Here is a 21,427-nt window from a genome sequence, read left to right as displayed (position 1 = left end):
TCACGCGTAAACATAAATTGCGGATAAATATTCATTTGATATAAAATCATCCATTACATTTTGAAAGATATAATAATTATCAAGGAATCTGCTCAAATCAGGTCTAGCGAGTACCAAGTGCTACGTACTTCCTTGTAGACTATGTTCAGCGTGGTTGTTACAAAGGATTTGGTTCTTTTTCTCTTCTTTGAATTCTTGGTGTCTTTTGCATTGTCCTTGATGGAGAGGATCTTGATGTTACTTCTCGCGGTGGCTCTGGACAATGCGACATACAGTTGACCATGACAGGACACTGGCTCTGGTAGGTACATGCCCACAGTCGGGATGGTCTGCCCTTGCGCCTTGTTGATCGTCATGGCAAAGCTGAGCCTGATGGGGAACTTCTTCCTCTTGAATTTCAACGGTAACATGTCATCGTTGGATGGGCATAGAGGTATCCAAGGAAGAAACACCCTCTCCCATGTGTGTTGTCCCACGACGATCTCCGCATCGATGGCATTCCTCTAGAACCCACGGACCACAAGTCTCGTGCCGTTACACAACCCGTTAGCTCGGTCAATGTTCCTCAGCAGTATAACGGGCCAATTTATCTTCAGTTTAAGCGCTGGGGGGGGGGGGGGGGGGTGTATCCCACTAGGAGCCAGCGAGTTAAGAAACTCGGAAGAGTAGTAGCCATGTGGATCATTCTCCGCACTGTCGAAGCTATAGTAGATCATCTCCTCACCCTGAAAATGCTCAATCATGTGCAAGTTTATTCCATCGATGATGTCGTTCCTTGTGGAGAGGATCGCTCAAGAAGTCATGTAATGCGGATTGTCCATGTTGTGATCTAGGGCAGGAAACACATGGTCGATCAACTTCTTTATGTCAGCCGCGTCATCGCCCGTAGACGACACACATATATCTTCGGAAAGCTGGATGTTTCCTTCCTCGTCAGGTGCCGTTGCCTACCCTCAGGAGGTAATCCGTGAACCACCGGTCATTTTCCGCCCTCATGTTCTTGATGAGCCTTAGCTGGCACATGCTCTTCCAGAGGTTCGAGCTCCATAGACGTGCGTCAATTATCTGACCCCGTGACCCTTTCCTCGCTACCGGAAGCACATGCCTGAAGTCCCCACCGAACATGACAGTCTTGCCCCCGAAAGGTCGGTCTCGGCATTCCATGATGTCACGCATGCTTCTATCCAACACCTCAATTGCCTGCCGTTTTGTCATGGTTGCCTCGTCCCATAGTATGAGCGAAGCCATCCTCAGGATCTTGGCTATCCCACTCTGCTTAGTGAAGCTGCATTGTTCCATGTGTCTCCTGGGCCATCCATGAAGAATACGCCCCCATCTCCACCATCAACTGCCGCTAGTATCTCGTCGTAGGCAAGCCTCTGCTCGTGGTTTAGTGAGGTCGCTAGAGAAGCGTCTTCCTTGTCTACCTAAATATTGGTTCCCTCGCCTTCTGTGTTGTCATAAGTCTCATCAATGTCTGGGAGAGGGTAGGACTTTATGTCTTTGCCCACGGACTGCGGCATGCCCCTGATATTAATCAACACCTTATGCTCCACTGCTCTTTGAAACTTGTGTTCGCTCCGGTAGTCGTCAGACATCGCCTCAAGGTGTCTATCCCAAAGACCGCGCACATCTCCAGCCTCATAGAATACCAAGATCGTTGCGAAGAGCCTCCTTAGTGAGGCTGGCATGGCGAACTGCTTTGACTCGGTAAGACACTCGTCGAGCGTGCTGTCGGCCTCAATCAGACCCTTCCTCTCGGTGGCCTCACAAAAGGTATCACATAGCACACCGTCCACTATTTTCAGATCTTCGAAGGACTTCAAGCCTGGTACATGGTTTAGAAGCACCCTCAGAAAGTACCGCTCCCCCTCGGCAGGATGGGCTAACAAGATTCGGCCTACTTGCTGACCCTTGTCCCTTTTCTTCCAGTACTTTGTTGGTTGCCATGTGAACCTTCCCGGAAAATATTTGTAAAGAATATCCCAAGTGCACGCGTGCCTCTGGTTAACCACGAAATACTCTGTCAGCATGGATGGGTTCTCCCGGGCGGCGATATCATTCTTGTTGTCTCCCTCTTTGAAAGACTATTTGCATATTTGGGAGATGAAGTGGCAGCTGTAGGACTGCTGGGTGGTTCTCACAGAGCTTGAAGCCGAATATCCTCCACATGGCCTCCGGTGGAGTAACCCACCTTGCGTCAATGAATCTCTTGATCTCGTCTATGTTACCATCGGCGTCAGGCTTGTTTATATTGAATGAAGTCTGATCGTGGCGCTTGTATATGTACTTATATAGGTACTTGATGACCTTTATGCTGGAGCACACCTCCAAGTTGATGTGGCAGTCGAACATCAGCAAGAGGTAAGGGTTGTAAGGCACAACCCATCTATTGTCCAACGTCTGGTTTTGGACCTTTGCACAACGACTGTCCTTCCGTCTCCAATAAATGGGGTATGAGTCCTTCCCCTGTACGGTGGTCTCATTGAACGTCCGTGGGTACCTACACTTGCGTGACCCATCTTGCATGCACATGTTGTTTGGCTTGAGGACACCACATGGGTCGTGCAGCATATGCTTCACAACCATGGCGTATAGCTCTGGGTACTTATTCTTGTCCGGGAGCTCGGCGGATATGATGCGGTCGTACTGCTCTGGCACAATGAGCTTATATTTGGAATCCACGGTCAACAGGAAATGGGCATGCGGGAGGCCCCTCTTCTGGAACTCGACCACATAGATGTAGGGCTTCACAACGCCCAGGATATGCTTCTTGGTCAGCATCTCTTTTATCATCTCCACCTTGGCCCTAAACACTTAGACCACAATGTCTAGTCGGTCCTGCCGGGTTTGTCCTAGAAGCAGTGCATCTTGTATCTCCTGCCAGTTTGGGTTGCAGGTCATCGTCATGAAGATGTGAGGCTTGTCGTACATCTGCACCAATGCCATGGCGTCCATATGCCTCCGCTTCATGTCTCGGAAGCCCCCTGGAACTTCCAGGGGATAACACTCACTACTAGGAATAGGGCTATAGGTGGACGGCTTACCTGTGGCGCACCAAACTTTTGGTGCGCCACTGCTATTACCCGTGGCGCACCAAAAAAGGGTGGGCCACTAGTATGGCCTTACCTGTGGCGCACCAGCTAAATCCATACGCCACGGGTAAGTGGGGACAGGGGTGGCTGGGGTGCACCCACATACTAGTGGCGCACGCCACGGGTAACCTAATACCCGTGGTGCACCAAAAAGGATGCGCTACTACTATGTCTCATCCGGCCAAATCCAGCCCACCTGGAGCAAACCCTAACTCCCAACCCGCAGCTCCCCTTGGCATTTTTGCACTCCACCCGCCGCCGCTCTGCATCTCCGCACCTCGCTCACTCTCCCTCACCCCGCACGCACGCCCCCCTCGCGTCCCCCATGGCCATCTCTCCCCCTTGTCCTCCTTATCTGTGGTCGTCGTGCTCTCTCTCCCCTCTGCCCCCAACCTCTCTCAATCCCCCCATCGACTGTTCTCTCTCCCCTCTGTCCCCGACGCTGCCGCTTCCCTTCCCTACCCCGCCTCCTCTGGACCCAAGGAGCCGCAAGAAATCCGGTCGGCGCCGCTGGGCATCGCGAGGAGAGGGCAGGCTAGCTCTGACGCGCCGCGTGGCTCCAAGGGCAAGCGGGGCCAGCAGCTAGAGGGGCGGCCATCGAGGCGGGTAATGGCGCTGTTGGCCACATGTGCGCGTGCAACACCCACGAGGAAGAGACGGGGCTGGTGGGGCGCGCGCTGCTTAGCTAGGTGGCGGATCTCACCAGCGGTGCTGGCAGAAGAGGATCAGCTGCTTCCCCTTGAGGAGCAGCACAGACTCGCCGCCGCCATGGCTCCGTGTTGTGCGCGCCGTGGAGATGTGCAGCGGAAGCACCCACTCAGCCCCGACCACCACCACGGTGGTCATGAACTATGATAGCAGCATCGCGCCATCATGGCGCTGTTGGTCGCGGCGGAAGCGGCCACGGAAGGCCGGCCAGCAACGGAAGTCATCGACGGTGGCACGGATTGCGTGGTGGGCGACGATCGGGAGCCCACCCTTAGCGGTGGCGCTGACGACCTGGACGTGCTCGATGGGCGGATTCATCGATTCCTCTTTTTTTTTTAATTTCGATTAATAGCTTTGTTGTGTGCACAATGACAAACACTCGGCAAAGACGAACTTTTTTTTAATCCACTGAATCTTACCCGTGGCGCATCATCCTGGTGCGCCACTAGTATCTTACCAGTGGCGCACATGCGACACTGGTATGTGTATATACCAGTGGCGCACCAAGCCTGTGCGGCATAGGTAAGATATTACCAGTGGCGTGATACCAGTGGCGTAGGGCCCTGCGCCACGGGTAGCACAAACTGGTGCGCCACTGGTAAGTGTTTTCCTACTATGACTCCTTGTGCCAAAAGTGCTTGCGCAAATCTCTTCGGCTGTGATGCTATCCACAATGCCTTTATATAGATCGGCACGTATCTTCGGCTGGTGGCTCCTGATCCAATTCAGCCTGCAACCCTCAATCTTTATGTACATGCTGACCGCAAACTATTGGAACAGATGTTCGCCACAGTAGTAATCCCTAACGAAGACGCATAAATGGCCACCTCCATCTGCATGGAGGACATGAAAAACAGGGTTAGGCAAAATACGAGAAGGATATACATAAAAATGCAGAAGTATCTTCAGCAGCTGAACCTTCGTCCTCACGGTCCTCTCTTGATAGCTGCGCAACGTGCCAAGGCGTATCACGTTTTGGGAGATTCGGATGCTAGCCAAGATCCCCCTTTCGGAAGAAGAGGGGGTACGAGAGAGGGTCATAACATCCTTGTGTGGCCTGTATACTGTGCCTCTCGTTGTTGTTACCGTAGAGGGTAATGCTGCGCTTGAACCTATTTCCCAGATCGCTGCCCTCAACCCAGGTCGTAGCCACCTCAGACGACACCGGTAAATTGCATCTCCGTTGGTCCAGCTTCGTGTCGGTGTTTAGTTCTATATGATATTCCTGGAGGTTGCCCTTGTGGGCGCCCAAATGCCTAAGTTGTTTGCTCTCAGTATGTGCAAACCTTCCAGACGACCTCCTTGGTGGCTTCCTTGCGATGTATCAGGCTGGGATCGTCATCATAGAAGCAGAGTTGTAGATGTTTCGGGTGAGAGTTTGGCCTGAACGAATGCACATTGTGGTACAACTAGCCTTGCGTCCGGAATGTGTACACCCAAGACCTCATATTCGTACAGTTGTTATCTAGGCTAACGCCAAGAATAGTGAATGAGAAGTGGCCATTGAAGATTCATATGCTCTCCCGAAAATGTCGATCGTCTGCATCCGCATTAAACTATAGCCTCATCAGCTCCGGGATAGGCTCTGGTTCTTGTTAAGCTAGATCAATTTGTCCTTTTTACAGCAAAAACCATTGGTCTCAAGCTCAAACTTCTTGGTATGGCAGTGTTTGCAGTTTGGTACTTGGTTCGGGATGTGCGTGCTGTCTGGGAGGTTCGAGTACACAAAGTCAAAAGGATCGATAGATTCAGCGCCGGATGAGTCTGTCGGTGTATCTAGGTCCATGTCATTAGCGTCGAAACCTACATGCATAGGATGTCATATCAATATGTTCATATTAACTCGTACAACAGAGAGTGCCGATGGAAAGGCTGGCATAAGTACCTTCACGGCCATACATGCAGCACTCCTTGTCCGTGAGTTCATCGGGGATGGCATTCTCGTCCATGATACCACTAAGGAAGGCCTTCATGTCGCCTACAACATTCTTGATCTGGTAAGTACAACGCTTTAATGCTCCATGACATAAATAAAATTAGTAAAGATCGGTTTGTTACCGTCGGTCCCATGATATACTCCGGCTTGCTCGTTGAAGGGGATGCGGGAGGTGAAGCAGTTCCCTCTCTGGCGGGTGATGCATGTGTGCTTGATGTCAGGTTTATCGTTGGAAAAGATAGTGTATTTGGGCACGGCATTGCGATGGATTCAGCACACGGGGTGTTCCTCCTAGCTACAGCGTTTTCCCTGCGCTGAGGTAGCAGTACCGCCCTCTCCTCTTTAGTTATGCTCTGCCTAGAAGTGCGTCATCGTGCGTTGTTTTCTTGCCTCTCTTCCGTGGATATATTTTGTCCGTCTGCCCTTTGTTGTGCGTTTCTTTCATCGAGTGCTTTATTCTGTCGGGATGCTCTTCTACGTGCATTAATTTCTTCCTTTCGCCGTGCATTTTTGGCATGCCTCTTTTTTTTGCGAGGCTGCCCTTTACTTGCATTGATCTCCTCCTTTCGCTATGCGGTGTCGTCCTCTCTCTCTTTGTTTTGCTAGGTTGTTCTTCTACGCGCATTAATCTCCTCCTTTTTCTCACACTAGTAGAAAACATGTCTTTTGTTCGGAGCTGCCCGGAGCAGTAGTCCCGGCTGTGTTTGAATCCGGGACTAATATACCCATTAGTCCCGGTTCAAACGGCTAGGATATCGAAAAGTTTTAGTCCCGGTTCGTAACGGAAAATTTAGTCCCGGTTGGAGACACCAACCGGGACTAAAGGGGTTGCGGCAGGCCTCGTCGGTGCCAAAATACCCTTTAGTCCCGGTTGGTATTACATACCGGGACTAAAGGTTTTCTGGGTTTTTTTTTGCTCTCCAAGCACCCCACCCCTGCCCCCCCCCCCCCCCGAATCGTCTTTTTTAGCTTTGTAAAATACAAAAGAAATAGATAGAAATTTCAAAAAATAAAATCCTTCGAAATGCCCATGTATTATGTCATCTAGTTTTAATGAGAATTAACAAACATGAAATTTGACTTTTTTTGCAAAATTACGTCATGGATCGGTAAAACAGGATTTCTGGTTGCATACGAACTCGAAAAAATACGTTTAATATATGAAAATGTATCTACGCGAAATTTCTGGTTTACCCGGTTAGCCAATTTTTAGATTTTCAAACTGCCAAAGGGAAGTCTGAAAATTTTCAGGTTTTAGGTTTTGCAAAAAAAAACTTAAAATTTAAAAATTAAATAATTTATTTTTATTTAGTTATTCAAGATTATTATTAAATCATTAGTTTATTTATTAAATTAATTATTTGGATTTAAACAATAAACTTTTTTAACATCGTGACCAAGAGGTTAAAAGGATTGATATGATACTAATATCAATAACATACGCGAAGCGGGACGAAAGGAACTCGGAGGTTAAGCGTGCTAGTGCTAGAGTAGTGGGAGGATGGGTGACCGACCGGAAAGTTTGACCACAAACAAGTAATTTGACTAGTGATAGGTGTAGTTAGAGACTAAAGACACTAATAACTCAAATACTAAAAATTCTGAAAAGAAATAGAAAAAAATTAGAATGGGAAAAAATTAGAAAAAAATAGAATGAATTTTTTTTTCTCGTGGAGACCTTTAGTCCCTGTTGGTGTTACAAACCGAGACTAAAGGTCCTCCGCCCCGGTGCGCGCCTGCAGCCCACGTGGAGGGCCTTTAGTCCCGGTTTGTAACCCAACTGGGACTTGGAAGCGGGACGAAAGGAACTCGGAGGTTAAACGTGCTAGTGCTAGAGTAGTGGGAGGATGGGTGACCGACCGAAAAGTTTAACCACAAGCAATTAATTTGACTAGAGATAAGTGTAGTTAGAGACTAAAGAGACTAATAACTCAAATACTAAAAATTCTGAAAAGAAATAGAAAAAAATTAGAATGGGAAAAAATTAGAAAAAAAATATAATGAATTTTTTTTCTCGTACCAACCGGGACTAAAGGTCCCCCGCCCCGGCGCGCGCCCGCAGCCCACGTGGAGGGCCTAAAGGGTGAAACTTTAGTCCCGTTTTGGTAGTCCCGGTTGGGAAACCGGGACTAAAGGCCCTTCCCAACCGGAAGAGAAGACCCATTTTCTACCAGTGTCAGCTGTCAAACTATTACGCCAAGCTCTATCATGATCACGTCTTGCTTGATTTATATCCTTTTAAATATTTACAATTGGTTCCCTTTGCTATGCCATGGTCACGTGTGCCTTGTGAGTCGTTGCTAAAGTAGTAGTTTAATGATGCAAATATATTTAAATTGTATTTGGCATACCTTGACCATAGAACATGTATTCATCGCTTGTGTCTTGTTCAAATATGACTTCATCGTTACCTGCGCAGCAAATTTGTTTGTATATTATTTTGTGTGTTCCATAAGAATATATATGAAATTGATAACCTTACCATGATCATAATTATTGCAGAATGATTGTGCTGGTGCATCTTCGTCTATGTTGATTGGACAGGCTGAAGAGGGGATGTCTGTCTAGAAAGATGCTTAGTAGTTCATACTGTATATTGTTTTTGGAATGTATGAATATTTTAGAAAATTTAGAGTATTACCATTAATCATGACTGCTGGCTTCTTTAGAGGTTGTATGTCACCGTTGCCGTTTTTCATCATGGATATTATGAGATCGATAGCCTTACCATCTTCATTATCATTGCAGAATGATTGTGGTGGTGCATCTGCGCCTTTATTGGTTGCACATAATGAATAGGGGATGCCTGTCCAGGAAAGATGGTTAGTTGTACGTACTGTTTTTTGGTATTTGGGATGTCTCAGTATTGTATGGAAATTTCAGTATTACAGTTAATCAAGATTTGTGGCTGTTTTAGAGGTTCTATGTCATCGTTGCCGTTGTTCTTCACGGATGTGTCCTCTTTTGATGATTCCGAAACAGTTTTTCTCTGTTTTGTCGAGAACTCTTCGTTACGACGATGTAGAAATGTTTGTCTTTCTCCTGGCATCACAGACTTTCTTTGTCTTACATTTAAGGTAGATGTACCAATTTCCTCTTCTGTTGTGTTAGATGTAATTTGTTCTATTGTATTTTTCTTTTGTTCTGGCTCTGCCTTTCTTATGCACATATTTTTATCCTTTTTCTGGCTCTAATTCTGCATATTTCGTTGCCTCTTTAATTGTTTTGTTTTCCTCATAGGCATCACGGCGTTTTTCTCAGTTTTTCTTGCTTTTCTTCATCAGTCATCCGTGCATACCGCTCTCTATCTCTTTTCCTTCTCTCTTCTTTGGTGTAAGAGTTGGTTTGGTGCAACGATGATTGTATTGATCGTGCACAAGGCATATATATATAGGTACAGGGGTGTGACCGGGTCTATCTCCACGTGAATACAGAGAGAGAGAGACGCTACAGGTGCAACATACAAAACCGTAACCTATACACATACGGATACGTTCAACACCCCCCGCAGTCGAAGCGGCGCCAGTGACGCAAAGACTGGACCTGAAGCCCTTGAATGTCGAGGTAGGAAGGCCTTTCGTCATCACATCGGCGAACTGCTGATCGGTGGGAACATGAAGAACGCGGACACGACCAAGGGCGACGTGCTCCCGGACGAAGTGAATGTCGAGCTCGATATGCTTCGTCCTGCGATGATGGACGGGATTAGCCGAGAGATACACCGCGGAGACATTGTCGCAGTAGACAATCGTGGCCTTCGGAACCGGGCAGAGTAATTCCTGTAGGAGCTGTCGGAGCCAGGAACACTCGGCAACGGCGTTAGCCACAGCCCTGTACTCAGCCTCGGCGCTCGAGCGTGAGACCGTGGGTTGTCGTTTAGACGACCACGATATCAGGGAGGGGCCGAGGTAGACGCAGTAGCCGGAGGTGGAGTGGCGCGTGTCAGGACACCCAGCCCAGTCAGCATCGGAGTAGGCGACAAGGCTGGTGTCGGAAGAGGCCGTCAGGGTGAGTCCCATGGACATGGTGCCACGGATGTAGCGAAGGATCCGTTTCACCAGTGCCCAGTGAGTGTCACGCGGGGCGTGCATGTGGAGGCACACCTGCTGGACAGCGTACTGGAGATCCGGCCGTGTCAAGGTGAGGTACTGAAGACCGCCAACGACGGAGCGATAGAAGGCAGCATCGGACGCCGGAGAGCCCTCAACGGCGGATGCCTTCGCCTTCGTGTCGACAGGCGTGGAAGCGGGCTTGCAGTTAAGCATGCCTGCGCGCTCCAGTTGCTCATGCGCATACTTCTGCTGATGCAGGAAGAACCCGGTTGCGGTGCGGACGACCTCGATGCCGAGGAAGTAGTGGAGGGCCCCCAAGTCCTTGAGGGCGAACTCAGCGCTGAGCTGAGCGGTGATCTGCTGCAGGAGAGCCGTCGATGAAGCAGTCAGGATGATGTCGTCAACATACAGAAGGAGGTAGGCGGTGGCGGCACCCTGGTGGTACACAAACAGGGAGGCGTCGGTGACATAGGCATCCCAAATGGGCCTGCCGAAGATAGTACCCGGGGTTTACTGAAGGCCCACTACCCGAAGAATAAGAAGATTCGGGAGCCCAAGATATATCAAGGAAAGTCAAGAGTTGTAATAGGAAGTGTTATCCGTAATCTGGCGGGATGAGTTAGAAACCGTCCCGGACTCTGTAACTTGTATAGCACGAACCCCTCGGCTCCACCTCCTATATAAAGGGGGAGTCGAGGGACGAAGAAAGGATCGAATCATTGTCTACAAACCCTAGTTTTCATAATCGTCGAGTACTTTTCGGCTGAAACCTTCGAGATCTACTTACCCTCTACTTCTAACTAAACCCTAGCCTACAATCCATAGGCATTGACAAGTTGATACCTTGTCAATTGGCGCCGTCTGTGGGAACTAGAGGCGTAAGGATCTGATCTCGATGGCACGCTCAAGATCTTCGACATCGTCAACCGCAAGCAACACAATGGATCGAGGTAAACAGATCGCTGCTGGTCTTGTCGATTTTGTTCCTCACCCACCCTCCCGTTTGGATGCATATGCGTATCTGGCGGAGCCCATGGAGATGACGTTCGAAGGTTTCACTTTCGCGTCGAGAAGGAAGGATCGTATCGTGTCGAGGTTCCGATTTCGTCGGGATCGTTGAAGGTCGATTCCGATTTTTCAAGCTATGCGTCGTCAACCGAGTCAGGAGAAGAAGAAACTTCGGCGACACGCTACATCAGCACCAGAACAAGAGAGAAACTCGCCAAGATCTTCAACGACATGTCGTTTGAGTCATTTGCGGACTCATATATAAGCGATGGCTCAAGCGATGTCGACAGCCATGACTTCATCGACAAATCTATCACAGTGGGCAAGGTCTTCATCAATCTAAACGATGATGCCACCAAACCCAACATAGATCTGAGTACAAAGTATCATCAGATTTATGCCATTGAAGATCAAGAGGAAACATCTGAGGCTTTCGACGATCTGGGAAATCCATACGTCGATCCCTCCAATCTGCGACAAGGCCTGGGCAATAAATACGTCGGGCCAGGGCCGCGAGATAGAGTCCAACTTCCGCAAGCAGCGTGGGACAGAGCCGCGAGAGCTATGAACGGTACAGAACCAATGGCTACCACAGCCACACCAGAGGAATTACAAGCATATCAATATAGGCTCGCACGAGCTGCCAGGGAATTGGAAAAACAGACAGCTGAGTTGAACAGGAGGACGGAGGCAGCTTCCTTCGCATCCGGCCAGAGAAGGGCAGATCTGAGTCGACAATCTAGAACTTCGGGTGATAGCCACAGGGAGGCTCGGAACAGAGGAAGATCAAGGTTACAACACATACCCGAAGCAGAAAGAGAGCACTTGGTTCAAAACCTCGACATGTCCTTTATGTCGATAGACACAAGAGGAAACATTATCCCTAAGACACCAGAAGCTGGGTATATGGCGACACAAGCTTTTATCCTCGCGTCTAAACCACCTCCAGGTGATCCAAGGGAAACACTATACAATATGGCGATAGCAGGAGTTGGAGCTATGGGGACAGCGTTCGTTTCAACGCCTCCCGAAGGAACAGCAAGGCAAAATAGTCCACGACCTGCAGCAGCAACGGCGGCAGCCCCTGAAGGACCAAGTGGAGCAAGAGATACGGCAGCACAAGCAAGAGTCGACAGAGCACGACAAAGCAGAAGGGATCATCGGCAATCTCCGGAGCTTAACGACGAAGATATGTGCGGCTTGCCATGCTTCACGAGGAGAGTCCGAAAAACTCGAGTCCCTTCAGATTCAAGCTACCCGACAATTTCAAAAAGTTCGACGGCCTTCAAGATCCGGAGGATTGGCTAGTCGACTATCTCTGAGACAGTGAAGCTCACGGGAGGAACCAGTGCAACAGCCATGCAAAGCATTCAGGTGCATTTGAGTGGAGCCGCACGATCGTGGATAAAGAAACTCACTCCAGGATCTATCGACAGCTGGGAAAGTTTCGAGGACGTGTTCGTCAAGAACTTCAGATCCACGTGCAAAAAACCCGCGTCGTTAGAGGAGTTGAGAGCATGTCGACAAAAGCCAGATGAGCCAATGAGAAAGTACATCCAAAGGTGGAACATCATCAAAAACTCGGCAGAAAATATATCTGACGAGAGAGCAATAGATGCGTTTGTCGCGAGAGTCGTGCGTGGAGATTTTGTCGAGGACTTGGGAAGGACCAATCCAAAGACAAGATCCGCGTTAATGGAGATAGCAAATAAATGGGCAGATGGAGAAGACGCTGTCCACAACAAACGGCACAGGTCGCCAGAGGAGGACCGTGGTCGAAACTATCAACCAAGGCGAAGATTTCCTCGGCAGTACCAGAACTACGACGCTCCAGGACAAATTTCGGCAGGATTTCGGACAAATACAGGAGGAAGCAATAGAGATGATTACCAGAGAAGCAATGAACAGCGAGGTGATAACAGGGATGATTCACGCAACAGGCAAAATAGCGGGCCTAGGTTCCCAAGGCCTTTCGTGTCCCCTGAAGAGATGATGAATGGACCGTGCCAGATGCATTTTTTCCTCGACAGCAACGGTAAAAGACAGTCAGGGCACTTGCAGAAAGATTGTCGAAATTTTCAAGCAATGTTGCGGTATGCAGAGAACGCTAATGCACGGGCAGCACAGAGAAATCCTCGAGAACCCAGAAGCGAGATTCACTTGCCGCCTCCTCCCGCGATTACAGACGACAATCGGCATCAGCTCAGAATAGCGGCAGCACCTCCACCACCACCTTATGTTGATCCTAACTCCAACGGAGCAGTGTCGATGATTCAGAAAGGAAGGCCATCCAATAGAGCTCAGAAAGTAATCTCACGACAGGTGTTTATGGCAGAGAAAATGCCTCCACCAACAGTTGAGTACCTTAATTGGTCAGGACAAGATATCGGCTTCACAATAGTAGATCATCCGCAGCAAGTTCCTCAACCAGGGCAGTCAGCACTTATTCTGCCAGCAGTTATCGCGGGATTTGATGTCTCTCGAGTGTTCATAGACGGCGGCAGCAGCTTAAACCTTATGTATGCAGATACATTGAGGAAGATGAACATATCCTTAGCAAACTTGAAACCAACAGACACAAGGTTCCACGGCATCACACCGGAGAAACCAAGTTATCCACTGGGAAAGATCAATCTCGACGTTCAGTTTGGGACCCGAGAAAATTATAGAATCGAGAGGCTCGAATTTGAAGTCGTGGATTTTCCGTCGCAGTACCACGCTCTGTTGGGACGACCAGCATATGCTAGATTTATGGCGGTGCCACACTATACATACCTGTTGTGGAGGATGCCTGGACCAAAGGGACCAATCACAGTAAAAGGAAGCTTTGCCTTAGCCGATAAGTGCGACAAGGATTTCCACCGGTTGTCAGAAACTTTCGGGATGCAAGCTGAGTACTTGGCGTCAAAAAGCATGACTGATTACGACGTACTGCCAGACGTTGGAAGGCCAAACAAAGAATCAACTTTCAGTACTGAGAAAAATTCAAAAGAGGTGCAGATTCACCCGACAGACCCGAAAAAGACGACATCTATCGCAAACGACATGGATATCGCATAGGAAAGCGCGCTCGTCGAGTTCCTCCGTGAGCACTGGAAAATCTTCGCATGGTGTCCAGCTGACATGCCAGGAGTACCCAGGGAACTTGCCGAGCACCACCTAAACTTGGATCCACTAGCGAGACCAATCAAACAACCTTTGCGGCGTTTTTCGGAACCAAACCGCAAAGCCATGCTGTCAGAAATCAATCGACTACAAGAAGCTGGTTTTATCAAAGAGATATTCACAGAAGCCACATGGGTAGCAAATCCTGTGCTGGTGCCGAAGAAAAACACTAAGGTCCTTCGCATGTGCGTCGACTTTACGTGCCTCAATAAACATTGTCCAAAGGATCACCTTTCCCTCCCGAGGATCGATCAAATTATCGACTCCACGGCTGGATGTGAACGTCTTTCCTTCCTGGATGCATATTCTGGTTATAACCAGATCAGATTGAAAGAAGAAGATGAAGTAAAGACCGCGTTTATTACACCTTACGGCGTGTTTTGCTACAGAACAATGCCCTTCGGTCTAAAAAATGCGGGAGCAACATATCAGAGAATGATGCAGAAGTGTTTGGCGACACAGATCGGAAAAAACGTACAAGTATACATCGACGATGTCGTCATAACGTCAAAAAAGGGGACAACACTGATCGAGGATCTCAAAGAAACTTTTGATAACCTCGACAAATTCTGCCTGAAGCTGAACCCGACGAAGTGTTCCTTTGGCGTCCCAGCAGGAGAACTTCTGGGGTTTCTAGTCTCAGCAAGAGGGATTGAAGCAAATCCCGACAAAATACAAGCTATCGTAACAATGAGGAAGCCAACAAAGTTGAAGGAGATACAACAGCTAACTGGGCGAGTCGCAGCTTTGAGCAGATTCGTCGCTAGGCTGGGTGAAAAAGCGTTACCATTTTACGCTTTGATAAAGCAAGGAGATAAATTCCAGTGGAACGAAGAAGCCGACAGAGCTTTCGAGGATTTGAAGCGCATAATCTCGACACCACCAATTTTGGTGGCGCCAAAAGAAAGGGAACCTCTCCTGCTGTATATCGCAGCCACGCCCCAAGTGGTGAGCACGGTGCTAGTTGTTGAAAGGGAAGAAGAAGGAAAACTCCACGGCGTGCAGAGGCCAGTATACTTCGTTAGCGAAGTTTTATCGCCCTCAAAACAAAGGTATCCTCAGTACCAAAAGATAGCATATGGAGTGTTCACGACAGCACGAAAATTGCGCCACTATTTTTCGGCACATCCGATCATAGTGGTCAATGAAGCTCCCTTGTCAAATATATTGAACAACCCAGAAGCTACGGGTCGTGTCTCCCTTTGGGGAATAGAACTTTCCCCTCGGGACATCACGTATGAAAAAAGAAAAGCAATCAAGTCGCAAATACTGCCGGACTTCATTGCAGAGTGGATGGAGTTGCAAAATACAGGACCTCCAGACTTGTCGAGAACCTGGACCATGAACTTTGACGGGTCCAAAAGACTAGAAGGAGCTGGCGCAGGAGTAGTACTCATATCACCTGAAGGCGATAAGTTAAAGTACATCCTTCGGATGACGTTCCCTAACGCATCTAACAATGAAGCAGAATATGAGGCTCTCATACACGGGATGAAGATGGCGAAAGCCTGCGGTGCAACTCGACTAAAAATCTTTGGCGACTCACAGTTCGTGGCTCAGCAAGTTATGAACCAATGTGACGCAGTCAATGATAGCATGATGGCATACAAGGAGGTGTACAACGAGCTCGAGAAGTTGTTCGATGGATGCGAAGTAAATCATATTAGCAGATTGAGCAACGACGAAGCCGACGTTCTTGCAAACATCGGGTCGCAATGCCTTGCAGTCCCGCCAGGTGTATTCTGGGAAGAGATAACAGAGAGGTCCACCAAATCAACAAAATCAAAAAAGAAGGAGAAGAGACCCTCGGGGGCTACCAAGGAAAAGCAAGAAGAAGAAGAAGATCAGGACCTGGTCATGATGATACAGACACCGTGGATGCAGCCGTACATATCATACATCCTCAGGAAAGAAATACCCGACGATCCAGTTGAGGCAAGGCGAGTAATTCGACGCTCCAAAGCTTTCACGGTGGTCAAAGGAGAACTGTATAAGCGAAGTATTTCAGGCGTCTTGCAAAGGTGTGTTACACCCGAAGAAGGAAGAATAATTCTGAAGGACGTACACGAAGGAATATGTGGCCACCACGCGAGTAGTCGAGCTATTGCAGCCAAGGTCTTTCGGGCAGGATTCTACTGGTTGACAGCAATCGAGGACGCCAAGGACATAGTAAGAACTTGCGACGCGTGTCAAAGGTTTGCCGCAAAACCTCACTCTCCAGCAGCAGAGCTAGCACCAATACCATTGTCATGGCCCTTTGCTCAATGGGGACTTGATATGGTAGGCAAGTTACACAAATCCTGGCCAGGAGGAAAGGAGTATATGCTAGTAGCTGTCGATAAATTTACAAAGTGGATAGAAGCGAAGCCGATAAATTCACCAGACGGAGCATCCGCAGTAAAATTCATAAAAGGCCTCGTTTTCAGATTTGGAGTGCCCCACAAAGATCGTCATGCATACAACGGCGGTAACTTCACATCCCACGAATTCAAAGATTATTGCGAAGAGGTGGGTATCAAGTTGCACTTTGCGTCAGTTGCACATCCTCAAACCAATGGGCAAGTCGAGAAAGCCAATGGTATAATCTGCAATGGCATCAAGAAACGCTTGTTAGGACCACTGGAAAAAGCTCGACATACCTGGCCAGAAGAACTACCAAGTGTGTTGTGGAGCATCCGAACAACACCAAACACAGCAACACAGGAAACTCCGTTTTTCTTGGTTCATGGAGCAGAAGCAGTACTACCAATCGAGATAGAGCACAACTCTCCACGTGTCGTCGAATATGACGAAGAAGTGTCGAGAAAAGCACTAGAAGACGACGTGGACGCACTTGATGAAGCCCGAGACGAAGTATTGTCTCGGGTAACCAAATACCAACAGGACTTGAAGAATTACCACAGTCGACGTTTGCGGCCAAGATCTTTTCAGGTGGGAGACCTAGTTCTTCGGCTCACGCAAAAAAGTCATGAAAAACTCGAGTCACCATGGCTTGGCCCTTACATTGTCACGGAAGTAATCGGAGGAGGAGCATACAGGATAAAGGACAAGAAGACAGGGGTGGAGGAGCCAAACCCCTGGAACGTGGCGCAACTCAGGCGGTTCTACGCCTAGAGTCGAAATATAGTCCTTGTAAAACTTCAATATACTGAAACGCCCGCGAGTTTTCAGACGCACTCTTTTCCTTTTTCGGGGCACCGAGTGGGGCCGGAGAAGGTTTTTAATGAGGCAGGCTCGCGGTGCTGCAATATAATAAAGATAGTGTCAATATACCTTTCTCTTTATCGACATGTTCAAAGTCTTCGCTCCGACGAATTTCAATATAGTCCATCAAAAAAGAAAAAACCTTGCCTTGGTATTAAAATACCTCGTGAGTCAGTACAAAATAGTACTCAATAAAGAAGCTCGGGGGCTCATATTCGCCATAAATATATAAATGCCTTGGTTCAAAACCTCGCAAATATATAAATACAGTAAAGAGTCACCGAAACACTCGGGGGCTAGACGAACAGAGAAATATAATGATTGCTTTACAATATAGTCATGGATTACAAAGAAGAAGTATCTACAAGAGGAAAGTAACTAGTCTTGATTCAATATGTCATCAAGAGTAACTCTGTTTTCTTCAGGAGCAGCACCAAGAAAATCGGCATAATGGCCATCGGCAAAAAAGTCGGCGTCCATCCGAAGAAGGTCCTCAATCATTTCTTCGGCTATAGGCGTAACCTTCGTGTTAATCCTGTCAACACCAACTCTTCGACGTTGTACCTTTTGATGAACTTTTGCGACAACTTGGGTAAGGTCAAGATTTGAGTGGCAGATCTGGAGCATGATAAGAGCAAATCTGGCGCCAGCTACCAGTTGAGCTTTGACAAAATCATGGATACTGCCAGCATCCTTGAATCTTTCCATCAATTCAGGGAGAGTTTTTGGTTGGACGTTCCGAGGAAACATGGAGTTGTAAACCATGGACAAGGTCTTGGTACAGAAGTCAAGGAAATCGCGAGTTTGAGAGGTGCGATCTTGGAATCTGACAATTTGTCGGGTCCTCTCTGGGGTAGCCCAAAACAAAGAACCACGGTCCAGGGAAAGGTTAACAAGGAGGTTCGTCCTAGCATTTACCCTCTCTTCCTCGGCAGCAGCATCAGTAAAGGAACCTATCAAAACAACGAAGGGGAAACCTTTAAGAGACATAGCATGAGGATGAAAGATATCGGAGGATGAAGCAAGCATACCCGACATATCTGCACTGGCTTCATTCATTAATTCGAGCATGAAATTTTCTCGAGTGGTCGCCTTTTCAGCCTCGGAAGCAGCAATTTCCTTAGCAGCCACGGCCTCGCGAGCTTGCTGAAGAGCAACTTTTTCGGCTTCAGATGACTTACGAGATTGCTCCATCATCACAAGTGTTTGCTTCTTCGCATACTGAAGCTGCTGTCGAAGCTCATCCAGTTCTTGCGACAAGGTATCGTCGACAGGTGCAGTATCAGCAAAAGTTCTCCTCGCGCGAGAAGAAGAAGGCGAAACATTGGAAGGAGCGGAAGATGGAGTATAGTTATCAAATATCAACTGAAATTTAAACAAGACAACATCAAACAACAAGCAAAGATAGAGTTTTCATTAATCTCTTGGAATAATTACAAGGGCATTACAGTGGAGCTAAGGAAGTACGTGTCGCCAAATGACTACTTTGGCGACAAGAGCAAAAGAAACATAGAAAGAAAAATAAAGAGGCATGCAACTAGACCTCCGGCCTTGATGAGCTAGGAGTCGACGCTGGTTTGATCCCGAGATAGGCCAAGATCTTCTTCGTGTTGGGCTTGGCTGCCTTAATCAACGACCTCCATCTTGATTGCTCTATCTGCTCGGTGTCGCCAACTTTCATCCAGTCAATAGTCTGTCGACTGTCAGCAACCAACGCGACAGTGTTCTCAACGGCAACCTTCATATTTTCTTGGCGCATCTTCAGTCCAAGGTCTTCCGGTGTATTGAACATCTTGGCAAGGTTGAGGAAAGTCGCAGGCTCCTCTTTCTTCGGGAAGAAGTAGGGGAACAATGCCGACAACACTGCGCTAGCATTCGACACACCTTCACGAATCTCGGATCCATGAAGCTCCAGATAGGAAAGTGCGTCAAGGACAGGGTCATTGACAGGATTCGTCAGATCAAAATCCTGGTTTGTTTGGGCTGTCAAGGAAACAAAGCATTAGTGAAAAGACAAGAAACAACGATTCTCATAAAAATAGAAGGGATCAGCAAAATTACTGAAAGTGCGGCGACTCTGAGTTTTCAGGCGCTTGAGGATTCCTTCTTCACGAGAAGCTTGCGCAGCTTTGTGCTCATCCAAGGCAGCTGTAGCATCCTCAAGTTTTTTCTGCAGTTCCTCGACACCAGCAGCTTTCGCCTTGGCTTCATCAGCTTCGGCCTTGGCTTTGCTAGCAGCGAGTTCGGCTTTCTTGCGAGCCGCCTCACTTTGCTCAAGTTTTCGAGCAAGTGCGTTGGCGCGTTCGTTGGCCTCTGCAAGTTTCTCTGTCGGGATATGGAAAAGAGAGAGAAGAAAGATCAAAATCGCGAAAAGCAACAGGAGTAAAAAATCAAGGAAAAACAGCAAGTATAAAAGTCGTTACCTTCGGCTCTATTAGCATATTCACGGTATCCAATAAATTGGGAACCGATGCGGAGAAGATCTTTGATCATAGGCTGTTCAAGGTGAACACAGCAAGAGAAACATCGGCATGAAAAAGAGAAAAGGTGTGAAAAAACAAAATAAGGAAAATATAGATGTCGACAAGCTTACATCATCTAAGAGCAGAGTCGACGAACTGCCCAACTGAGGGGCAGGTTCAACAATCTTTTCAACCCTTGTCCTTTTTGGTGAAGGAGCAAGGGGCTTGATGGTGGAGTAGTGGTGACGACGTTTTGTTGAGGAGGCGAGGTTTCTTCTCCTTCAACTAGCGTGTACGAAGCAAGTACGGTCACGTGACGTGCTTGTCCGAGGAGCCACGTCAGTAGTTGGTACTTCTTCCTCGTCATCACTGTTGATCAAAAAATCGGCAGCATAAAAAGCAAGACAAGATAAATATTTCGAGTACAAAAAAAAAAAAAAAAAAAAAAAGGGAGAAATAAAGACGACTTACGAGCTGACGAGGGATTCAACATAAGGATCGTAAGCTGCCTTCGGATGAGAAGGAACAACTTCTTCAGCCTTAGAGGTGCCAGAATCCTCGGCATCAGTCCTTTTCCTTTTGTTCCTTGGAGAAACAGCAGGAGGAAGGGATTGCGTCGACTCACTGGCTTCAGACTCAACTTCTTTTTCGTGAGAAGCCGCAGATTTGTGAGAACCCGCGACTTCACTTTCAGGAATAGAAGAACCTTGAGTATCTTCGGCAACGATGGCCTGTTCTTCGACTTCTCCATCCTCAGGAAGAGGAGGAAGGGAAGACATAGTAGGATGGTTCTGCAAGAAAATAGCGACAAAAGAAAATTAGCGAGATACCAATACAATGAGATGCAAGGAAAAGTTTAGAACAAGACAAAAACTCGAGAAGACAAAATACCTCGGGAAGAGGATTGGAAGCACTGTATGGTTCTACTCGACAAGAGGAGGGAATAGGATCCTTCTTGGCTAGTCGAGAAACTCTTCGAACCAATTTCTCCAAGTCCTTTACAGAAAGATCGTTGGAGATTCTGTTGGCGTCGTTTTCGCAGTACGTCCAAAGGGGATTTTTGCGAGCACGAAGAGGCTGCACTCTAATCCTAAGGAAGTAGGCAGTGATTTGAACACCAGACAGCTCTGTGCCTCGAGTGGTTTGACGCTGATGAATACGACACCTGAGTGCCTCTGTCGCCTTATTCTCTTCCTCAGAAGCTTCGGCATCCCAGGAGCGGCGGCGCTGAATTCTGGCACTTCCGTCGAAAGGAACTATGTTGTGTTCAACGGAGTTGGCGCTTTCTTCGTGAATATAGAGCCACTTTTTGCGCCATCCTTGGACAGAATCAGGAAATTTGACGTCAAAATAATCGACATCAGTACAAACACAGATAACAACGCCACCTATGTTATAAGTGACGTTGTGGGAGCCATTGCGGCGGAGGCAGAAAATGCGTTTCCACAGAGCCCAATTGGGAGGGATTCCGAGGAAGCATTCGCAAAGTGTGATGAAAATAGAAATGTGAAGGATGGAATTGGGGGTCAACTGGTGCAGTTGAATCCCATAAACGAAAAGAAGGCCGCGGAGGAAATCGTGAATTGGGGTCGAAAGACCACGGATAAGGTGATCAACAAAACTAACCCGGTACTCCATTGGAGGCTTGGGGTAGCTTTCTTCGCTGGGAAAGCGGATGGCGTCTTCCTTCTTTATGAGGCCAAGCCTCTTCAGCATGTTGATGTCCTGGTTGGAGATTTTAGATCTCTCCCACTCAAGATCCTCGGCGGCCATCTTGGATTCCGGAGTACTGTGGCG

General features: G+C 47.9%; 1 protein-coding gene across 1 annotated transcript in view; it reads right to left on the bottom strand.

Annotated features, from left to right (window-relative positions):
- Positions 1 to 5,403: 5,403 nt before the first annotated feature.
- Positions 5,404 to 21,427, bottom strand: part of LOC139834072 (uncharacterized) — a 33,921-nt gene continuing 17,897 nt past the window's right edge. The window contains exons 5-7 of the mRNA XM_071824459.1: positions 9,204 to 10,226; positions 5,689 to 5,797; positions 5,404 to 5,606 (exon numbers count right to left, since the gene is read on the bottom strand). Of these exons, the coding sequence (XP_071680560.1) occupies positions 5,404 to 5,606; positions 5,689 to 5,797; positions 9,204 to 10,226 (1,335 nt within the window). The remainder of the gene's footprint in view (positions 5,607 to 5,688; positions 5,798 to 9,203; positions 10,227 to 21,427) is intronic.

The sequence above is a fragment of the Lolium perenne genome, chromosome 7, assembly GCF_019359855.2.
Source record: "Lolium perenne isolate Kyuss_39 chromosome 7, Kyuss_2.0, whole genome shotgun sequence".
Classification (NCBI taxonomy): Eukaryota; Viridiplantae; Streptophyta; class Magnoliopsida; order Poales; family Poaceae; genus Lolium; species Lolium perenne.
This window is presented reverse-complemented; position numbering and strand designations above follow the sequence as displayed.